The sequence below is a fragment of the Medicago truncatula genome, chromosome 5 (assembly GCF_003473485.1).
Source record: "Medicago truncatula cultivar Jemalong A17 chromosome 5, MtrunA17r5.0-ANR, whole genome shotgun sequence".
NCBI lineage: Eukaryota > Viridiplantae > Streptophyta > Magnoliopsida > Fabales > Fabaceae > Medicago > Medicago truncatula.
In genome coordinates, this window is record NC_053046.1 from 27,578,403 (window position 1) to 27,599,359 (window position 20,957).

The 20,957-nt window shown below is 33.5% G+C and overlaps 4 protein-coding genes across 4 annotated transcripts; 1 reads left to right on the forward strand and 3 right to left on the reverse strand.

Annotated features, from left to right (window-relative positions):
* Positions 1–1,356: 1,356 nt before the first annotated feature.
* Positions 1,357–4,856, reverse strand: LOC11423381 (disease resistance protein UNI). The gene is made up of 2 exons (XM_024784893.1): positions 4,776–4,856; positions 1,357–2,460 (listed from the first exon to the last, which is right to left on the reverse strand). Exons 1-2 carry the CDS (start codon positions 4,854–4,856, stop codon positions 1,357–1,359), a joined length of 1,185 nt encoding a protein of 394 aa, XP_024640661.1.
* A 1,339-nt stretch (positions 4,857–6,195) lies between these two features.
* LOC11423382 (transcription factor MYB101) lies at positions 6,196–7,329 on the reverse strand. Its single transcript, XM_003614983.1, has 3 exons — positions 7,051–7,329; positions 6,640–6,920; positions 6,196–6,550 (listed from the first exon to the last, which is right to left on the reverse strand). The coding sequence occupies exons 1-3, from the start codon at positions 7,327–7,329 to the stop codon at positions 6,196–6,198; spliced, it is 915 nt and encodes a 304-aa protein (XP_003615031.1).
* A 5,566-nt stretch (positions 7,330–12,895) lies between these two features.
* Positions 12,896–13,602, reverse strand: LOC112422128 (uncharacterized mitochondrial protein AtMg00810-like). Its single transcript, XM_024784894.1, has 2 exons — positions 13,313–13,602; positions 12,896–13,196 (listed from the first exon to the last, which is right to left on the reverse strand). The coding sequence occupies exons 1-2, from the start codon at positions 13,600–13,602 to the stop codon at positions 12,896–12,898; spliced, it is 591 nt and encodes a 196-aa protein (XP_024640662.1).
* Positions 13,603–15,566: 1,964 nt separating this feature from the next.
* On the forward strand, positions 15,567–16,205 carry LOC11431540 (RING-H2 finger protein ATL8). The gene has a single exon (XM_003614985.1). The coding sequence runs from the start codon at positions 15,567–15,569 to the stop codon at positions 16,203–16,205; it is 639 nt and encodes a 212-aa protein (XP_003615033.1).
* Positions 16,206–20,957: the final 4,752 nt, after the last annotated feature.

Here is a 20,957-nt window from a genome sequence, read left to right on the forward strand (position 1 = left end):
GCTTGAGATCGTTAAACTTCGAAGAATGAAATGGATTATACCAGTACGGCAAAATATAGACAACTTAGGAAGAGATGGTTTTAGATTCTATATGGGAATGATGTTTACAGCTTAAATATTTCCTTAACAAATCTAATATATAATGCTCATTTAAAATATAATGCTAGCCCTCTAAAACTCTCCGCAAATCTACCTCTCAAACAAACCTTAAGATGTGTTTGCAAGTTGGTTTTTTTGCATGTTTTAGGAGGGCTAAATCTATATTTTGATATTATATTTGATATTTTAAAGAAATTAAAAGGACAACATGATATTATATGCTCAAAATATAGGCTTAGCCCTTCAAAGTCTTTCACTCCAAAATTCACCTCGCAAAACACCATTAAGCTCTATTTAATTTTTCTACTATTGCATCATTTTGTAATTGTATGAGCCCATGTGCCAGGACCAGGTTTTCTGCTGTAGAACTTCTCTGTTGTTTTACGCTGTAATAGATCGTGGCCTTTGATTTGTGATCGTACAGTTCAAATTTCAAAATCAGGTTCACACCATAAAAAAATCTCAGACGTTTATTTTAATCGGACGGCTGGCAGCTGTAACTGCGTCAGGGAATCCAAATCACATGGGCACCAAATATTATCTTGCCCCACCACAATTTAGTAACAAGCTTCTTCAAACCAAATCATGATCGTTGGCTGGTTTTCTTTAGACTTTGAAATGAATGGACTATTACAAATGTCAAAGTGACACCAACAACTTCTCTAAACTGTTGAGAGAGTCAAAGGAAAGAGGACCATTGAACAATTCTTCCAAATTTTCTAGGTTAGAAAGATCTAGTACAATCAACTTGGAGAAGACTTTTGATACTTGAGATTCAGTAGGCTTAGTGTTAATGAGGTACTGTAATTGTGAAATGGATCTCAAAGAAAGCTCGACTAGATCATTCATACCATGATCCATATGAACAATCTCAGGCATGATATTTCTCCACCCTCCCTCAATCCTTGTTAGTCTAAGAATTTCTGCTTCTTGCATACAATACTCGAGTGTTGTTTCAGATAGGAAAAACTCATAGTTGTGTACAAAAGACACACACTTTGATGAATATGATTCATCCATTGTCCTCGAATGTTCACAGATATGAAATCTTTGCAATTTTGGGAAAGTTATTTCTCGGCAAAAATCATTAAAACTACCATTGAAATACAACTCTTCAAGTGATGAGCATCCTTCAATCACTTCAAAAGGATTATTCCTTGCAATTTTACAACATTTCAAGGCCAAGAGACTCTTGATTTGGATGACTGTAAAATTGATGAATTGACTCATGGAATCACAAAACTAGAGAAACTTAAATTATTGAACTTGAAATACGGAACACCAGAGGAATAGTCTCTTGGCCTTCTCATTCTTCATATTATCATAGCTAACTTGCAAGCATTTATAAATTTTAAGGAGTTCATCATCAACACCATGCATGGACATATGTTTTTGCAGGGAATTTAAGGCCACATCCCACTCTTCCCGACGTTGTTCACCCTTCAAACTACTGGCTATAACAGCAATTGCAATTGTTAACATTTTGCATTCATATGCAATTTTACGGCCTTTTTCGAGCAAATTTTTAGTTGAAGTTTTGCTTAGACCGGCATGCCTTTGGAACATGATCCATGTGTCTTCTTCAGATAAGAGATCTAGTTGGATTGTCTTACTACGACCTAATCTGTTGCACACCAACAGATTGCAGGCGGTTACAAGAATTTTACAGCCTTTGTGATTGCCACTGTATGGAATCCCTAGTTCATTAAAATCGATATCTCCCCACACATCATCCAATATTAGAAGAATCTTCTTACCATTGGTTAATCTGCTCCATAGTTTTTTGGGTCGGTCTGAATCATTACAGTCATCAAATTTCAATCCCAAGGGTCCAGCAACATCATCTTGAATCTTTTTGATATCAGGAGAAAATGACATTGTCGTGTCGATGATTTGAGTAAATTGGTTGGACTGCTTTAGTTTCTTACCCACCTCCTTGACCATTGTAGTTTTTCTTGTGCCCCCCATCCCTTGTAACCCGATTATATAATTGTTGTCGTCTTTCAGTACATTCAAAAGCTCAATGTATTTAGATTCTCTGCTTTTAAAAGAAATATAGTGTTGAGATGAATATCGTTCAACATCTAGAAGATAAGCAGGGAGTCCAATTGCAAGTTCCTTTCCAGTTTCCAACAATTTTTTAATATGTTCCTTCTTATTTGCCAGTTCCTTTCCCCTTTTATATCTCCATATGCAATGAGGACAAAATCCAAAAAAACATTTTTGATTTGTTTTGGTGTCATCTAGAATGAGCTTATCAGCTTCTTCTTCCAAAAAAAGAGCACTGCCATGAACATTTTCTCCTCCTCTGGTTGCCAGATCAACACTTTGCTTGACAGTTTTCCAACCTAACTCTTTCTTCTTCAAAATCCTTAGCAATACATGTGAAGCAACATATATAACTTGACTCTACGATCTCCCCATTTATCAATTTCTCCACATAAGGCTTTGCCAAATCAGTTAGAAAACTCGCCATCTAAATAAATTTCAATAGATCAAAGTTAGAAATATTTATGTGTCTGTGTGTGTGAGTTGAAAAATAAAATGGTCGATAATAAATTTCGTTCTAAGCATATAATTCGTGTTCCTCTTTCCACCATAACTAACCATGAGTTTGACTCTCGAACCGTTTGGGTACTCCATGGAAGAATTTAAAAGTGTGTTGTGACTTGAGAGTGAGTGAAAAGAGGATTGAGAGGAAAACAGAAGTAAAGTGAGACGAAAATAAGAGGATTTATTTATAGTGATGTTGTTTGTTACAGTTTTTGTTACTCAACTAACTGATTTACGTAAGGAACTAATGTTGAACTAACTAATGATTCATATTCATAAAAGATTTTTAAAGTAGAAAGATATGAATAGTTATAACTGAATTGCCGAAATACCACAAAGTATGGAAGTGAAATTTTAATTCTATATAATCTATATCCACTAATTGTTCTCATTTAAAAAGGTAAGAATTTTTCTAAAAAAATATAAAAATTTATATTATATTTTTTATATAATTGATGTCATTTAAAAAAATAAGTATAATTTTTTTGTTACAAAAGATTAGTATTGTTTTTTTTAGAAAAAAGAAAAAATAAGTATAGTTTATTACGATATGAAAGAGTAAAATATATTTACCTATAATTTTAATCAAAACATAATAAAAATATATTGCGAAAGTTAAGATAAAGAGGTTAAAAATATAGTTTTAAGCAAGGTGGTGAGAGTTTTAGTTCAATATAATACTAAGTAAAGATTAAAATAACCCGTAAAAAGAGGTTAAGTTAATGTTTTTTAGTACAAAACAAACAAAATAAAACTTAAATTAAAAGTAAACCTTGTTTTCTTGGAATTTATGTCGAATGGATGAAGTGCACTTTATCAATCCTCGTGAGCTTAGCTCAGTTGGTATTAGTACATAATAAAATAAATAAAGTGTACTTTATCATTTTTTTATGAAATCCACTTTATCATTTTATCGGAGGAAAGTGTTCTTTTATTGCTATAACACATGTAAATTATAAATGCTAGTTTTTATTTTCACTATTTTGGCTCAAACTTATCTTCTCTCGACTAGTTCAAGAAGATATTGCAAGTTTGAAAAAAAAAAAGTTAATTTACCCCTTCATCCAATTAAGAGTGTAAGTGGTTCAGATAAAATTGATAAACTTGAAAAGCAAACCAAACAAAAAAAATTCCAATCTTTTCTGGTTAAGGTTTAAATATATTTTTCATCTTTTATCTTTTACTAGAAATTCATTTTGGTCCTTTGTCCTTTTTTCTAAATTGTTTTAATTCTTTATCTTTTTTTTCTAAATCATTTTAGTTACTTATCTTTTTGAAAAGGGTGACGTTTTAGTCCTTTTAACACACCAAAACGAATGAAAATAAAGAATAAATATCATATTTCTAAAAAGACCAAGGATTAAAATGATTTTTTTCTTTGTGGTGGCCGGGGTTCGAACCCCGGACCTTGCAAGTATTATGCATTGTCCATATGCTAACTGAGCTAAGCTCACTGGGACAAGGATTAAAATGATTTAATAAAACTAAAATAATTTAAAAAAAAAAGAGACCAAAATGAATTTTTAATACAAGATAATGGATATAAATTATATTTAAGCCTAATTTTGATATCCAATGAGAGAGTTTTTTAGTGTTGAATTTTGTATACAACAGAGTCAATAATAAAAAACTATATGGATTTTTCCAATGTATTCATGATTGCACACAAATAACGCTCATTAATTTAATACCTAATTTAATTTTTCAATTTTCTTTTAAAAAAAAATCGATTATCTCTCATCTATTTTATCAAGTTTCCTCCAATCTTTCTCCCCAACAATGTAGATTTTTTTTATTCTCATTCTTTTGGTTTAAACTACTCTTATCTCTTCTAGTTCTAGAGAATCTTGCAAGTTTAGAACAAAATTGATTTTCCCTTCATGCTCCAGTTAATGGTGTAAGCGATTCAGACACCATCGATAAACTTAAAAAAACCAAACCAAAAATTATCCAATCTTTTTTTGGCTAGGACAAACACTCAACCAAATCAAAGGAAATTGAACTGGATTGATCAATTATTATTTTTTAATTTTGATATCTAATAAACTGATGTATCGAACCGATAGGTTTACTAAACTAGTAAATCTCAATTTGACGTAGACCAGACCCAAGATTTTACTAACATGATCACTCAAACAACATGAGTCAGCAAGCTCGTTACTCAACTCCGGGTTGGAGGGTTGAGGAAGTGAAGCAGTTGCCATCTCATACTCAACAAAACAACACTGGTGGTTTCTCCCACTAAACAATAGGGGATGGGTTGGAAGGTTGAGGAAGTGAAGCAGGATGTCATGTTAAGAAGGCAGATAGGTTACTAACGAGAGTGTTGAAGAATTGAAAATGCGAGTTTCTACTTTCTAGTTTTGAAAATTACATTTTTCAGTCACTATTACGGCCAAAATCCGTCAATAAATGTTCTGTTCTGTAGGTAAAAGTCTGAAAGACAACAGTTTTGTCGTCAATTTGCATTATCCATAGTTAAATGCCTATTTTTCTGTGGGTAAAATTACTATTTAAACCATTATATATTTAACTACAATTCAGTTGTCTGTAACTATAAGTGGTGTTAGTTTTTTTTTTTTCCTTTCAATTTTTTTAAATGAAAAATATCAAGATTATAAGAGGTATTTCTCTCCTTCAAAAAAAAAAAAAAAAAAGAGGTATTTCTCATATCCAACTTCTGTGATCGTCTGAGTTATAATCTTGATATATAGAAAAAGCCAATGAAACCTGCTTCTGGTAGGATGTTCCCTATTGAGATTTACATTCCATAACCAGTAGTCTTCAATCGAAGCAACAAAAGTTTGTTGTAATCATTGTATCTATATAGTAAATTTTTGGGGTAGTGGAAGATTTAGAATTGTAATGAGATTTCAATCATCAACTCATAGTGGAATATACAGTTGAAATGAGTTAATAAGGAAGACGAAAGACATCAAACTGTGTAACATAGCATGTAACCGAAGTGGAGGCAATAAGGTGATTGAAATGATGTTGGGTTGGGTTTGGTGGTATGTCCGCTCGACATTTGAGAGTTGGTCTGAGACTAATAGTAGTAGCGCAATTGTAAATGTTTAACGGTTTCGCTAAAAGGAAGACGAGACATAAAGAGTCGAATACGTGTGAAAGGGATAAAATTTCAGAGACCAAGCTTTATGATAGAGGCCTTTATTTTCTTTGATAATTTTTTTTTTGAGTTAAATAAGTTTTTCGTCCCTATAAATATAGCGAATTTTGATTTTAATCCCTAAAAAATTAAACTGAATGTTTTCATCCTCACAAAATTTTTTATTTTGTTTTTGGTCCTTGATGACCACTTTATGTTCATGTGAATGTCAAGATTATAACTCTTTTATGTTTAATTTCTACGTGTACGTGTATAACCTTCCATTCCATTCTGATATTCAATCAAAAAGAGTAACAGAGACATATTGCATAAAGTAGAATTAATTTAATACATCTGTCAAATAACATCGTTTAGACAAAAAACTCAATTCTCAGAACAAAATACAGAAACATTGTGTTGCAAACACTATAAGCTTTTTATATCGTGTCATGCAAGTTACGGTTATCATCATTGTCAAATAAACGACCGCCGGCTTCAACATCGTCCTCCAAATTACTGAAGTCAATACATAGAAATGGATCCATGAAGTCATCAAGGAGGTTTGCTTCAACATCGTCCTCCAACGAAATAGGCTTCTTCCCTTTTTCATCAACGAAATTTGTCTCAGACAAATACACACGCCTAGCATCGTCATTGTCTAATGAACTGTTGTGTAACCAAAAATCTGGATCCATAAAGTCACCATGATACTGAGTCTCCATAGGTGGTGGAAGGTATGAACATGGTGGGGGTGGAGCCATAGGTATATAAGAAGTTCCAATAATGCTTCCCCTGAAATTAATGAAAGTAACAGTAAATTTAACACCTCGTATAAACAATTTTAACATATAAAAGAAAATGGAATTACATAATCTACTCACCTATCAATCAATGTTGAAGTACTTCCCACAATATTATTGTAGAACATGTTTGGGACATCTAAAAGTTTTTCATTTATCTCATCAAAAATTGATGGATATTTTCTAAATTTCAATTGTGGTATATGAAATTCATCTTCTTGTGAATCCTCAATTTGTTGGCTACTATTCAGCTCATCATCCAGTTCCATGTTGTCAGGGAAGGGTGACAAGCCACGCCTTTCAAGTTTTCTTTTTCTCGCGTTCCAAAAGTTCTTGATGTCATTATCGCTTCTTCCCGGTAACTGACACAAAAAGAACGAATACAAATTAATGACATGATCAACAAAATAATCAACAAGGTAAAACACAAGTGATAGATCAATATTTCAAATTAAAGAAAGTAAAAGAAGTAAAGCATGAATAAGAAATTACCTCCTCAGCCAGCTTAGACCATTTGAATTCACCATACTTTTTATAGAACACAAAAACTTTTGTTTCTTCTTCTTCACTAAATGGACCCTTTTTCACATCTGGTTGCAGGTGATTATACCATCTTAGACGACAACTTTTACCGCAACGTATAAGCCCGGCATTTTTCGATACCTCGTTCCAATTTCTGGTTCCATGGTTTTCCACATATGCTTTTAATATTTCATCTTCTTCTTTTGACCATGTTCCTTTTTTAGTATCGACCGATGATGATGAAGACATGATGATAATACGTACTAATGATGATAATACTAGGGTGTGATGTTAAACTAATGATTCATATTTATAATAGATTGTTATAACTGAATTGCCGAAATACCACAAAGTAAGGAAGTTAGAGTATAGTTTAAAAAGATAACTATAGTTTTTTTCTTTATAACAAAATTAATGTATAGTTTGTTTTGAGAATAAAAGATAAAGTATAGTTTGTTAAAGTGTAAAATATATTTACCTATAATTTTAATTAAAATATAATAAAAAAATATTGTGAAAGTTAAGATAAAGAGGTTAGAAATAGAGTTTTAAGCAGGAGGTGAGATTTTAGTTCAATATAATACTAAGTAAAGATTAAAATAACCCATGAAAGAGATTAAGATAAAGCTATTTTATGCAAGACAAACAAAATAAAACTTAAAATAAAATTAAACCACATTTTCTCAGAATTTAAGTCGAATGGATAAAGTGCAGTTTATCATTTTTTTTTATGAAATCCACTTTTCATTTTATTGGAGGAAAGTGTTCTTTTTATTGCTATAACTCATGTAAATTATAAACGCTATTTTTTTTTATTTTCACTCTTTTGGCTCATACTTCCCTAAAAAAAACTCTTTTGGCTCATTCTTATCTTCTCTCTCCATCTAAAAAAAACTCTTTTGGCTCATTCTTTTATCTTTTACCAGAAATTTATTTTGGTCCATTATCTTTTTTTTAAATTGTTTTAATTCTTTATCTTTTTTCTTAATCATTTTAGTTATTTATCTTTTTTAAAAGGGTGACGTTTTAGTCCTTTTAACACACCAAAACAAATGAAAATAAAAGACAAAATATCACATTTTAAAAAAGACCAAGGATTAAAATGATTTTTTTTTTTGTGGTGGCTAGGTTTCGATCCACGAACCTTTCATATATTATGCATTGTTCATACCAACTGAGTTAAGCTCACGAGAACAAAGATTAAAATGATTTAAAAAAACTAAAATGATTTGAAAAAAAAAAAGACCAAAACGAAATTTTAACACAAGATAAAGAATAGAAATAATATTTAAGCCTAATTTTGATATCCAATGAGATATTTTTTTTAGTGTTGAATTTTGTATAGAACAGAGTCAATAAAAAAAAGGGTTAATAGGTCTTTACCCTCTGCAATATAGGTCATTTTTGGTTTTTCCCCCTGTAAAATATTTTTTTTTATTTACCCCTCTGTATTTTTTTTTTTTGTTTTGATTTACCCCCCTAATAGGCCAAACAAAAACCAATTTTATTTTATTTTTTTAAGAATTTTTTGTTTTTGTTTGGCCTATTAGGGGGTAAATCAAAACAAAAATATTTTACAAGGGGGTAAATCAAAAAAAAAAAATTTACAGGGGGGAAAACCGGAAATGACCTATATTACAGGGGTAAAGACCTCTTAACCCTAAAAAAAAACTACATGGATTTTTCTAATGTATTCATGATTGCACAAAAATTACGGTCATTAATTTTCTACCTGATTTTATTGTCCAATTTTTTTATTTTTTAAAATAATCGATTATCTCTCATCTATTTTAGGTCAAATGCATCTAAAGGTCCTTTAAGTTTTTCGTTTTTTCCAAAGTGGTCCTTTAAATTTCAAAAGTCCCAAACAAGTCCTTTTAGTCTTGCATTGTAGATACCATAGTTGGTAATTGCTTTCTTGAACTCATCTTTGGTACCAAATATGGCTCCTAATACCCACTTAAAATCAGTCATCTTTTTAGGCACGACAAATGGTGGATAATGCTCTTTGTTGCTATCATCTAAATCATCACTATCATCCTCTAAAAGGACTTGTTTGAAACGATTCAAAAACTAAAATGACTTGTTTGGGACTTTTGAAACTTAAAGGATCACTTTGGAAAAAATGAAAACTTGAAGGACCTTTAGATGCAGTTAACCTCTATTTTATCCGGTTTCCTTCGATCTTTCTTCACCAACAACTTAGAATTTTTTATTCTCATTTTTTGGTTTAAACTACTCTTATCTCTTCTAGTTCTAGAGAATCTTGCAAGTTTAATATAAAATTGATTTGCCCTTCATGCTCCATTTTGATGGTGTAAGCGGTTTAGACACAATCGATAAACTCCAAAAAAATCAAACCAAAAATTATCCAATCTTTTTTGGTTAGGACAAAAACTCAATCAAACCAAAGGAAACTGAACTGGATTGATTCAATTATTAGTTTTTAATTTTGATATCTAAGAAATCGATAGTTTACTTAACTTGCGAATCTCAATTTGACTTAAGCGAAACCCAAGAATTTACTAACATCATCACTCAAACAACATGAGCATCAAGGTCGTTACTCACACTCTAGGTTGGAGGTTTGAGGAAGTGAAGCAATTACCATCTCACACTCAACAAAACAACACTGGTGGTTTCTCCCATAAGGGATGGGTTGGAAGGTTGAGGAAATGAAGCAGGATGCCATGTTAAGAAGGCAGATAAGGTACTAACGAGAGTGTTGAAAAATTGAAAATGTGAGTTTCTACTAGGCTTAATTGCACTTTTGGACCCATATCTTTTCAAAAGTTGTGGTTATGGCCTCCTAACTAATTTAAATACAAAACAGCCCCCTATGTTTTGATTCTTTGGCAATTTTAGACCCCTAGTCCATTAGTGAGGTGCCACGTGGCCCCCTAAATAATACACGTGACACCTCACTAATGGACTGGGGGTCCAAAACTGCCAAAGAATCAAAACATAGGGGGCTGTTTTGTATTTAAATTAGTTAGGGGGCCATAACCGCAACTTTTGGAAAGATAGGGGTCCAAAAGTGCAATTTAGCCTTTCTACTTTTTAGTTTTGAAAATTACATTTTCCGTCACTATTAGAGTGGCCTCAAAATTTGAAAAAAAAAAAAAAAATTAGCTACGACCAAAATCCGTCATTTAATGTCCTTTTTCCGTAGGTAAAAGTGAAATTTTAGTGTACAAGTTTTAATATGTTCTGTAAGATGTTTCAACGTTTATAATGTTTCGTTCGATGTTCCAACATCACGAAATAAACAAAAATAAAAATAAGAAAATAAATGACAAGAAAGTAAACAACAAAGTGAGTTTGTTGACCCAGTTCGGTGGAAAACACACCTACTCTGGGGGCTACCAAGCCAGGAAGGAAATCCACTAGTGTTGTCCTTATTCTATAGCTCTCAGCAAACTCATCGTTTACACTAAAGACCTAGGACCTACCCGTATAGACTTCAACCTAGGAACTTGTAGATCTGAGATCCCATTTCACTATCATATGGTCAGTCACAGCCCCTGTGACCTATTAGACCTTAAACAACAATCTTAAAGATGAAGTTACCTTCAAACACAACAACTAACACCTTGCGTAAAATCTTCGGTGTAGTACCCAAGAGTATAAAACTCAACACACAGTCCTAAACATGTATCAAAGACGATACAAGAAAGGCTCACAATAAAGGTTCGAAACTTGACTCAAAACCCTAAAAATCTAAACTTTTTAGAATGACGGCTTGAATAGTTCATTAGGTCTTGAAGTCTCCCTTATATACTGAAGCAGCTCGGGTCAAATACTTTAGTTTGGCTTCAGAACAAAGAAGATCAGTTCAGCTAATCTGCAAAACAGAATCAGAACAAATATGGAAAGTCCTAAAATGTCGGAACATCTTTAGGATCGTCCAAAACAATAACAAATATTTCCTAAAATATAAATACTACTTTAGGAATATTCCACAACTGATTTTGTAAAGATATGCGCGTTGCTTGGTCAATAGGATAAGGAAATATTGTTTCCTTAAACAATAAAGGGTGCGCGCCAAATATGCATGAACCGAGGCACACTGAACCATGCCAGGATGTTGGAACATCGTATCCGACATCTTACAGAGATGCCTAAACACATGTTGAAACATTGGTTCCAACAACACAAACAAGAATATTTGTTTTAGCAATAATGCAGCCAATACAAATACCCAACAATCTCCCCCTTTGGCAAATTTTTGGCTAAAACAAATTAAGGCCAAATACAAAGTATGTAGAGGGATATAGAAGACAACCATTTCTCCAAGAAGCATGTACACATACCTATGAGGAAACAGCTAGCACACATAATCTAAAGGGATACCTTAGATACACTTCCTCAAGTCATCACGAATACATATTCAAGAAGAAGGAGTAGCATAACAGTATCACTAAAGAGATATCAGAAGTGTGCATACAAGAATACCTCACATAATCTTCTATCATAGCTTCAGCTGTAGAGGTATTACACTTATCATAGACATGCAGCAGCGGATAAGATATTAGCATAGTCTCACAAGAGCAGAGGAAAAATAAATTCCTATGCTACAGAGAGGAAACATAAGTTCCCATACACATTGGATGTTCCAACCTCCTTCACTACATAATAGCAGAGGAAAAATAAATTCCTGCTACAACTAGGGAAGATAACTTCCCAGAGACAAAAGTACCTGCCACACATAGAGGTAAGAATTTTTTTTTCCCATACCTACTAGGTACTGTCACCAACCAACCATAGAAGCAAAGGAAAAATCAATTCCCACACTTAGAAGTGACGGACATGGATGTCTACAGAGTACCGTCACCAACCACATATAGAAGCAAGGGAAAAATAAATTATCATACTTACAAGTGACACACATGGATGTTTAAACATCAGACTTAACATCCTGTCAACCAGCTTGAATTAGCACAAGCACACATAGAAGTATCACCCCCTGAATATAAGAACCTATGAGTGACTACTTACAGGAATATTCCATTACTCCCCCTGAACACATGCACAATAAGAATCTTGAAACCCAAAAATCTTAACGCATAAAATGAAGGAAAACTTCAGGTTGAATTAACCAAATCATCAGGGAATTCTCACCAACTAGCATACCTAAGCTAGCAGACCTATCAAGGTCATACATACATGTCCCAATTTTATAAAGCAACAACAGAGAACATGTACAACAGAAATACGGAGAAAAGCAAATTCTCATAGCAACATCAAGATGTTGTAGGATCAGTGCTAACATCTACACAAGTCTTCACAGACATGTTCCAACATTCTAGTGACCATCAACAAGGAAGATGTACAATATAAAAATACTGAGAAATTCTCGGTTCATCATTAAGAACACCAAGATGTTGCATCATCTACACATAACTTGGAATAGTTGCAAAATAAATGCAACAACATAATACAGGCATACACATAAATAGGTGCAGTACATCACACATACAGGCATGTAGAGAGTATATATATACCCATTTTCTCCCCCTTTTTACCCACAAAATATGTCAAATAGAATAAAGAACATCTCAAGAGTATACCCCACAAAAAAAGACGTGCACTAGAAGAGAGTAGATACCACGTCTCACAAGACAGATGATTAAGCCTTCTCATGCAGGCGAATTCCCAACTTTCCCCTTAGCTTTTCAAATTGTTTAGCATCTAAGGCCTTGGTGAAAATGTCTGCCAGTTGCTCCTCTTTGTCAACATGCTCAAGTGTCACAACCTTTTCTTCAACAAGATCTCTGATGAAATGATGTCGAATGTCAATGTGCTTTGTTCTTCTTTATTGAATAGGGTTCTTGGAAATGTTGATAGCACTTAGGTTGTCACAGTATAAAGTTAGAACATCTTGTTCCACATTATACTCCTTCAACATCTGCTTCATCCAAACAAGTTGTGAGCAACAAGTTCCTGCTGCTATGTACTCAGCTTTAGCAGTAGGCAGAGATACACAGTTCTGTTTCTTATTGAACCAAGAAGCTAGATTATTTCCTAGGAAGGAACATCCACCAGAGGTACGTTTCCTATCATCTGCACTTCCTGCCCAGCCAGCATCACAATAGCCCATCAGCTCAGAGTTTTCACTGTGTGAGTATAAAATTCCATAATCACTGGTGCTATTAATGTACTTCAATATCCTATTCACTCGAGTAAGATGACTCATTTTTGGTTCAGCTTGTGTGCAAAAGTGATATCTGACCTGCTTGCAGTAAGATACAATAAACTCCCAATCATGCTTCTATACATGCTTTGATCAACAGATATACCACTTTCATCATTTGTCAGCTTCAAGTGAGTGACAGCTGGAGTTCTCTTGTGACCACCATTATCCATGCCAAATTTCTTCACAATGTTCTTGACATATTTACCCTGTGACATGAAGATTGTATCTTTCATTTGTTTAACCAGAAGACCAAGAAAATAGGTCAACTCACCAATTAAGCTCATCTCAAACTCAGACTGCATTTGCTGAATGAAATGTTGAACCATCTTGTTCGACATCCCACCAAAAACAATGTCATCAACATATATATGGGCAATGATCAGTGTTCCATTATCATCTTTTACAAACAGGGTATTGTATGTTCATCCTTTCATGTACCCTTGATCAACAAGAAACTGGGTGAGTCTCTCATACCAAGCCCTAGGTGCCTACTTTAAACCATACATAGCTTTCTTCAATATGTAGACATGATTGGGAAAGCTAGGAGTAACAAATCATTTAGGTTACTCAACATATACTTCTTCATTCAAGTACCCATTCAGAAAGGCACTCTTTACATCCATTTGGAACAGCTTAAACTTGAGTATACATGATACACATAACAGTAATTTTATAGATTCCAACCTAGCAGCAGGTGCAAAAGTCTTATCAAAATCCAGAATTTCTATTTGAGGGTAGCCTTGAGCTACTAATCTTGCCTTGTTTCTGGTTACATTACCATTTTCATCAAACTTGTTCTTATAGATCCACTTGGTACCTATTATATTTATACCTTCAGGTCTTGGAACTAAATCCCACACTTCACTCTTTCGAATTGATTCAGTTCTTCTTGCATTGCTTAAATCTAGAACTCATCAGTAAGGGCTTCTTTGACATTATTTGGTTCAATCTTGGACACAAAACATGAGTTAACAATGACTCTATCTGATCTTCTGGTTGTGATTCCTAGGTCAGGATTCCCAATGATTAGGTCTTGAGGATGATTCTTTTGAACTCTTATAGAGGGACCTTTAGTAGTGGACATCTGATGATGCTCAGCTTCTTCGATTTCTTATTTCTCAGGTTCAGATTCATTCACCTAGATAGGTATATTAGTTTCCTGAACAGATGTTCCAACATCAGGAAAATTTTCTTTAGACACATCATCTATCACTACATCAATAGATTCCATCACAATTTCAGTTTTGGAATTATAAACTCTATAAGCTCTGCTGTTAGTGCTTCAATTTCAGTTTTCTTTAGAGTTGTCTTTGTTTTTTTTTTTTTTTTTTTGTTGAACAGAGTTGTCTTTGTATAATAATATATAGTATAAATAAAATTGAAGCTTAGCTTTGGAGATTCCATTTAAAGAACTAAAGTACATATTGCATCCATACTAATGCATCCTATGTAACTGAAGACCTTTTCTTCTTCTTCTTTACGGAATGGACCATGTTGTCAACCCGTATCCAATGAAGAAGACATGATGATACTAGATATAATGAACGCTTAAAACAGAGAAGAAATATAATGAAACTGTTGCTTTTTTCTTGCTCCGAAGATGAAGATTGAAGACATAATAATTAATCACTCAAAAATTTGTACTTCTACTTATAGAATAGATACATTTTTGAAGTAGTAGAAAGATATGAAACATTTGTATTTGTTTACTATGTGTTGCTTCAAATTTATATGAATGGTTATATAATTGATGTCATTTAAAAATATAAGTCTATTTTTCTTTTTGTTACAAAAGATAAGTATAGATTTTTTTTTTTTTTTTTTTACAAATATATGCACCTATAATTTTAATCAAAATATAATAAAAAATATAATGAGAGTTAAGTAATGAGGTGGGAGTTTATTATTTTTTTTTTATCAGGTAGCTAGAACCCCGACCCCTGCATATAATAATGTTTTGTCCTACCAACTGAGATATGCTTACGGAACAGGAAGTGAGAGTTTTAGTTCAACATAATACTTAAGTAAGATAAAAAGAACCCGTATAAAGAGGTTAAGATAAAGCTTTTTTTATAAAATACAAACAAAATAAAACTTAAATTAAAATTAAACCATGTTTGCTCGGAATTTAAGTTGGATGTTTCAAATAAAAAACGGTTACAGATTACTCCTTTTATAAATATAGAAACGTATCTCTTAGTTTTATTTGTTCCCAAAAATCTTTCTTTTTTCCTAACAACAAGCTTTCAAGTTTCTTAAAATCTCTCATCATTCTTCCCACAAATCATTCATGGATGATTACTATTGCTATGCATACCCAGATATTACTTTCACCAACACACAAAATATTTCATCATGCCCTAATGAAAAGTATTTCAATGTAGAGTTTGAGTACACAAATATGTATGTTTTGAGTGAGAGAAATTTTGAAACTTTTTCTGACACAAAGCTTTACAAGTTTTCAAATGTCTCTAAGGATCAAATAATGCAAGAAAGCACCATTGTATCATGGCTTTCTCAAATGGATGTTCCCGAAGATGCTTTTAGGTATGTAGTTGCAGATATTTTCAAGTGTGCTCGAGATATGGTTAATGGTGTCTATAAGAATCAAAGGGTTCTTTCTATTCGAGTCGTTCTTAGCATTACAAGGGCCAGTGAAGATGATACTGATGATGATGATGAAGAAGTTGATGGTGATGAAGAAAATAATGGGTTGATTCCCGCGGCAAAGTCATGTATCGATGAATTGGAGGTGGTGAAAGTTGAAAAAGTGGAAGAATGTGCTATTTGTTTGAATGATGTTATCGTTGGTGTCGCTATGCCGTGTTTATCACACACATTTCATATGAAATGCATCCGTCGTTGGTTGAATAGAGGCAACTCTTGTCCTTTGTGTAGGATTCAGTTGCCAACTAGAACAAGCAAATGAATGGTGACATGTTTTTGTTGCTTTGTTTAGTTTATTGTAGTAATCTTTAAATAAGTTTGAGAATGATTTTTCAGATGTGTTTATCTTTCTTGAATTGTAATTGGCACTGGTTTTTAATTGGAGAGGATACGTGTGATTATGTTTGTCATGTTTAATGGTAGTGTTTATTAAAGTTTAAGACTCTTGTAAATTGTGTGACCCTATGTTTTGTGGATGAGGGCTTAAAAGTATTTTCAAATCACATCTAAATTACTCTTCAATTTGATTCTTTGCAAAATTATAACCCTCGTTTGAACCTATTAAAATCCCTTAGAATTGTGCATTTATGCACCACAAAGGGCAACCATCATTATTTTTTAAATTAAAAAAACACAAAAATCACATTAGAAAATAAACCCAGATCAAGCAAATAGGTTTTATAATATGTATGCAGGCTTTGTTGGTTTTAGCATTAGATCAGGACTAGATTGCGACAAATGTGTTGCGCCGGCAAGATAATTTTGTTTAGAAGTGATATATCAAATGTGCCAATTTTGTTTGTATAACTTTAAATCATAGTTACAGAATTGGTTGGATTGACTAGAGAACCACGATTGGTTCGCGCAAAGCGGTTTGTGGTACTTTCTCGTAATGGTTCCTGCCTTGATTTTTTTTCCAGAAAAAGGCGAACCAAGAGTACTTGTAGAAACATCTGTGTGAGACTTAGGTAGACGACTTTTAGTGGAGGACGTTTTGGCCTGTGAGTGAGAGGAACACAAGCAGCAAGAGAGTCGAGAATGAAGGAACATTGGCATGTGATGTGAGAGCATGAGCAACAAGAGAGTGGTGAGGAACATGATGCAGCTGTTTCACTTTATGTTATAATGAGTGTTCTATTACTCACTATTAGTTAATTTAACTAGAGTGGTGAGGAACATGATTATAGTTTTTATCTGAGATGAATATATTGTAGTTATATACAATACAATGAAACTTGGATGCAATATTAAGATACAAACCTTAGATCTAGCTTCATAAATTTTATTTCAATGAAGCAGATTTCCCTGTTATACATTCTGGCATAAGCATTCCAAAGGAATTAGCAAAAAGAAAAGGCATTCTAAAGGCAAAATTATCAACATAAACAGCAAGAGATAGACCACCATTGATACCTTTCTTATTGTTGCACAATTGTAGTGAATATAACGAAAATGAAATTGAGAAGAATGAGATCAAGATGTGGCCTGAAGGGCAACCTCGAGTAGAACGTCGACAGGTAGAGTTTGGCAAAAGCGCCGGAGCTCAATTTTCTTGACCACATCGCAGCTGTCGTACTTCTTACAAATTGATGCAACTCACATCTAACTCAAACAATCATAGCAAAAAAGTAAAGAATTTCAGAAAGTAAAATACAAAACAAATATTGTGGTGAATACATAATGAAAATAGTGTGACAAAGAAGAAGGAACTATTTTTCTTTTTTAACAAAAGAAGGGACAATTTATATGTTAAAGAATCATAAAATAATCATAGAAAATCTAAAAGCTAAGCATTCTTATAAAAGAAAACAATAAATCTGGGTCCAAATTGTAAAAGGAAAATTCCATGTTAAATTCAAATTGTCCTATCAACACGTCTAGCAAACGAATAATCAAATGCAAAAAAACAATAGAACTTGTTCACATTTTAAATGGGATAAATGATGGATTGAAAGGAAAACAATGTTATTAGGGAAACAATAAAATAAAAAATATGATATACCACCATGCAATCAGGGGCTTGATGAAAGGCTAAGGATATGAAGATGCAGAATCAACAGAAAACATATTTATCATCGAATTGCTTGCAGCTCAGAGAAATGGAATGAGTCTCTCCACTCCAAAAAACGAAGAAAAGAAAAAACGAAACAGAGGAGATCATAGAGAAACATTTGTTTGTCCACAAAAAAATATGAAATTGAGAAAGAACAAATTGCATAGCTCTGTCGACAGTCTTCAAATGATGGTGGAGGAGATGAGGATTTAGAAACCTAGGTGAATGGAACTGTTGTGGTTAAAAGTAAAAGAGATTTGTCAGAAGGAAGAGATATGCATCACGCTTCTTCATAGCCTACAACATAGGGATAACCTTGAGCAGTTCGAAATCATTAAATGTATTGTGATGTGTGCAAACTATCAGATAGATTTGATCAACGGCTTATATGAAAATTGCGCCTAAAGATAGAGATCTAACGGCCATGATTGTTTGGCGCCCAAATTATTAGATTTAGGGTTAAGCATTTTGGTTAGCATGTTAGTTAAGATTAGAAATAAGTATGAAGTATGATATGATATTAAAGGATTTGAGTATCAGAACGCAAATATTGCTGAGCAGTTGAACATCTGTGCTCGTTTGTCTGTTAGTTGTCTTAAATAAGGATTTGAGCATTAAGAGAATTGCAACCAAAACTATACCACTCCTGCTGGTCATGTATAAGTCTTTATAGGTTTCACATAATGACACATCAGAAAAACAAGTAACGTGGCAATGTATGTGTATAACAAGCAACTTAATGCATGTCGTGAGGAATATGATTGACATTAACTGTTTGAGTTTGAATTTTGACAGAGTTATTCATTGTTTTGCAGAACTCTGGTTAGTCTAACTTGACACACTTTGTGTTTTAGCTAGGCTACTACACCCTCCGGTTACTATTATAAGCAAAAATTTATATTTTAGATTCATTCAATTAATGAATCTAAAATGTTGATTTTTGTTTATAATAGTGACCGGTGTACACATTTAGAGAAATTTTATTTCGGAAATATTGCGTGCATACAGTCCTTACATACGGTTCCAATTTCTTGATGCCGGTTTTCCACACATCAGGACTGTCCAAATATTCTGATTTATCTAAAGAAACTATCAGGTTTCTCAATAATCTAATGATCCTATGTCAATAATCAACTCTTTCAAAAAATATTAGAACGGTCGATGGTTTTACATCTTTTATTTTATTTAATTGAAACAATAAATTTTATTAAACAACTAGATCAATGCTCAAAACGAACAGAGACCGGTGAAGTTGAGCATACAAACAAAAGGCGCCGTATATAGACGGAACATCCAAAAATAAACACCCTAAAAAACGCCCCTGAGGACAACACCCACCAAAATTCACGTCACCACCTAAAACAGACTTCTTCATGAAAATGACCACGGTAAAAACGAAATCCAACACCTCCCATCGTCACTACTCACCCCAAAGAAAAACACCCCTCAAAATTAAACTCTCAATCCTAAACACCAAAGTTGAGTCACCTCCGAAAAGCTCATATCTGAAAGATCAATCAGCTTCCACAGCCTAACGACCTCCGATCCCCCGAGAGAAACCATAAAAAGTCCAAAACCAAACTTGAGCCAAAACACTAACTCCCGATCTCGAATCAAAAGTGATCGGTTCACCAGACTTTAGGACCAAACTCAAAAAGGCACCCCTTAACCCGGTACACCAGAGAAACACCAAATCACGCCAAATAAGATTGCAGCTAGCCACCGACTCCCGGTCTCGAAGCAAAATTAATCTGCCCACCAGAAACTAGCACACAAAAAGTATGACAAACGACATGATATGCGGTGGTGCAAACAACAAACATATCAAAAGAAGAAGGCTCAGTGCAACATGACCCGCTTCCTCTAAACACCCTAAACACCTAAAACACCCCAAAAACACAAACAAGAGCTAGTGAAGACGAACAAGGACCCGAGTAACAGAGGCAGTCTCCAAAAGAAATCAACCCCAACAAACACCCGCCTACTCACCTAAACAACACCAGCCACCCCCTTTAACAGAATCACCACCACTACATCACCACCGCGCATCACCACCATTACCCCTACATTTACGTCGTCAAAACACCTCACCAAGAAAAATTAAATTTCACCGAGTAATTGTGACTGCAAACTATTGTTGCACAAATATGCCAATGAAGATGTCTCAGTCGCTGCATGGTTCGTTGATCCCAAAGAAGTTCAAACTAATATGGTTATGACTTATAAGGCGACAAGTCATCAGATGCACGACATCCATTGTTTAGCTCTGTTGATACAATACTACTCAACCCTGCCATGGAACTTTCCGAACTGATTTTCGGATTCTAAAATTCGAGCGGCATTTTGCAAAGTAAAATAAAAATAGAGCGTGAGAGAATCTGATATACCTTGTGTTCATATATGAACATTGACACATGTTGGGGCATGATAAAACTTACCTAGGCCTCATAAACCCATTAACATGACCGTTACCATTAGCAATACTCTCCCGAATTCATGTTGTCAAGGTTGCATCCCATGTCGCAAGTTCGTACGACCTTATGTACCACGACACCTCAATTGTACTTTGAATTTACACTAATATGTTTTTGCTCATTTTATCGTCCTTTTGATTTGTTTGGGTGTTGGTTTTTAATTTAATTTCATTTTAGCCTATTCAAAAAATAAATATATCCATACATACAATTTTTTTAGTGGACAATATTTCCAAATTCTAACCCATAACTACGTACAACCACCTCCCCTCAATAAAAAAAACTACACCACCACCTAGTATTTCAAATTATTTTGTACCTGCAACTTTGATTTTCACATTGATACATTCATTAAATATTTTCCAAGTTAATTTCCAATGCATTTATTTATAATTAATTAAGAAAGTAAAAAAAAAAATTGCCAAAAAAAACAAAACAAAGTCAAACAAATGATGTCCAAAATCCCACCTTTTGCGCCCCCTAACAA

Excerpts from the sequence above, each read along its gene's own strand:
- LOC11431540 (XM_003614985.1), top strand. The coding sequence starts at position 15,567 with ATGGATGATTACTATTGCTATGCATACCCAGATATTACTTTCACCAAC.
- LOC11423382 (XM_003614983.1), bottom strand. The coding sequence starts at position 7,329 with ATGTCTTCATCATCATCGGTCGATACTAAAAAAGGAACATGGTCAAAA. Across the intron at positions 6,921-7,050 it reads GGTCTAAGCTGGCTGAGGAG|TTACCGGGAAGAAGCGATAA; the intron begins GTAATTTCTTAT and ends TTTTTGTGTCAG. Across the intron at positions 6,551-6,639 it reads ACTTCAACATTGATTGATAG|GGGAAGCATTATTGGAACTT; the intron begins GTGAGTAGATTA and ends CATTAATTTCAG.
- LOC11423381 (XM_024784893.1), bottom strand. The coding sequence starts at position 4,856 with ATGGCAACTGCTTCACTTCCTCAACCCTCCAACCCGGAGTTGAGTAAC. Across the intron at positions 2,461-4,775 it reads CATGTTGTTTGAGTGATCAT|AAGAAAGAGTTAGGTTGGAA; the intron begins GTTAGTAAAATC and ends AGGATTTTGAAG.
- LOC112422128 (XM_024784894.1), bottom strand. The coding sequence starts at position 13,602 with ATGGTTCAACATTTCATTCAGCAAATGCAGTCTGAGTTTGAGATGAGC. Across the intron at positions 13,197-13,312 it reads TTGTATCTTACTGCAAGCAG|TGAAAACTCTGAGCTGATGG; the intron begins GTCAGATATCAC and ends ATACTCACACAG.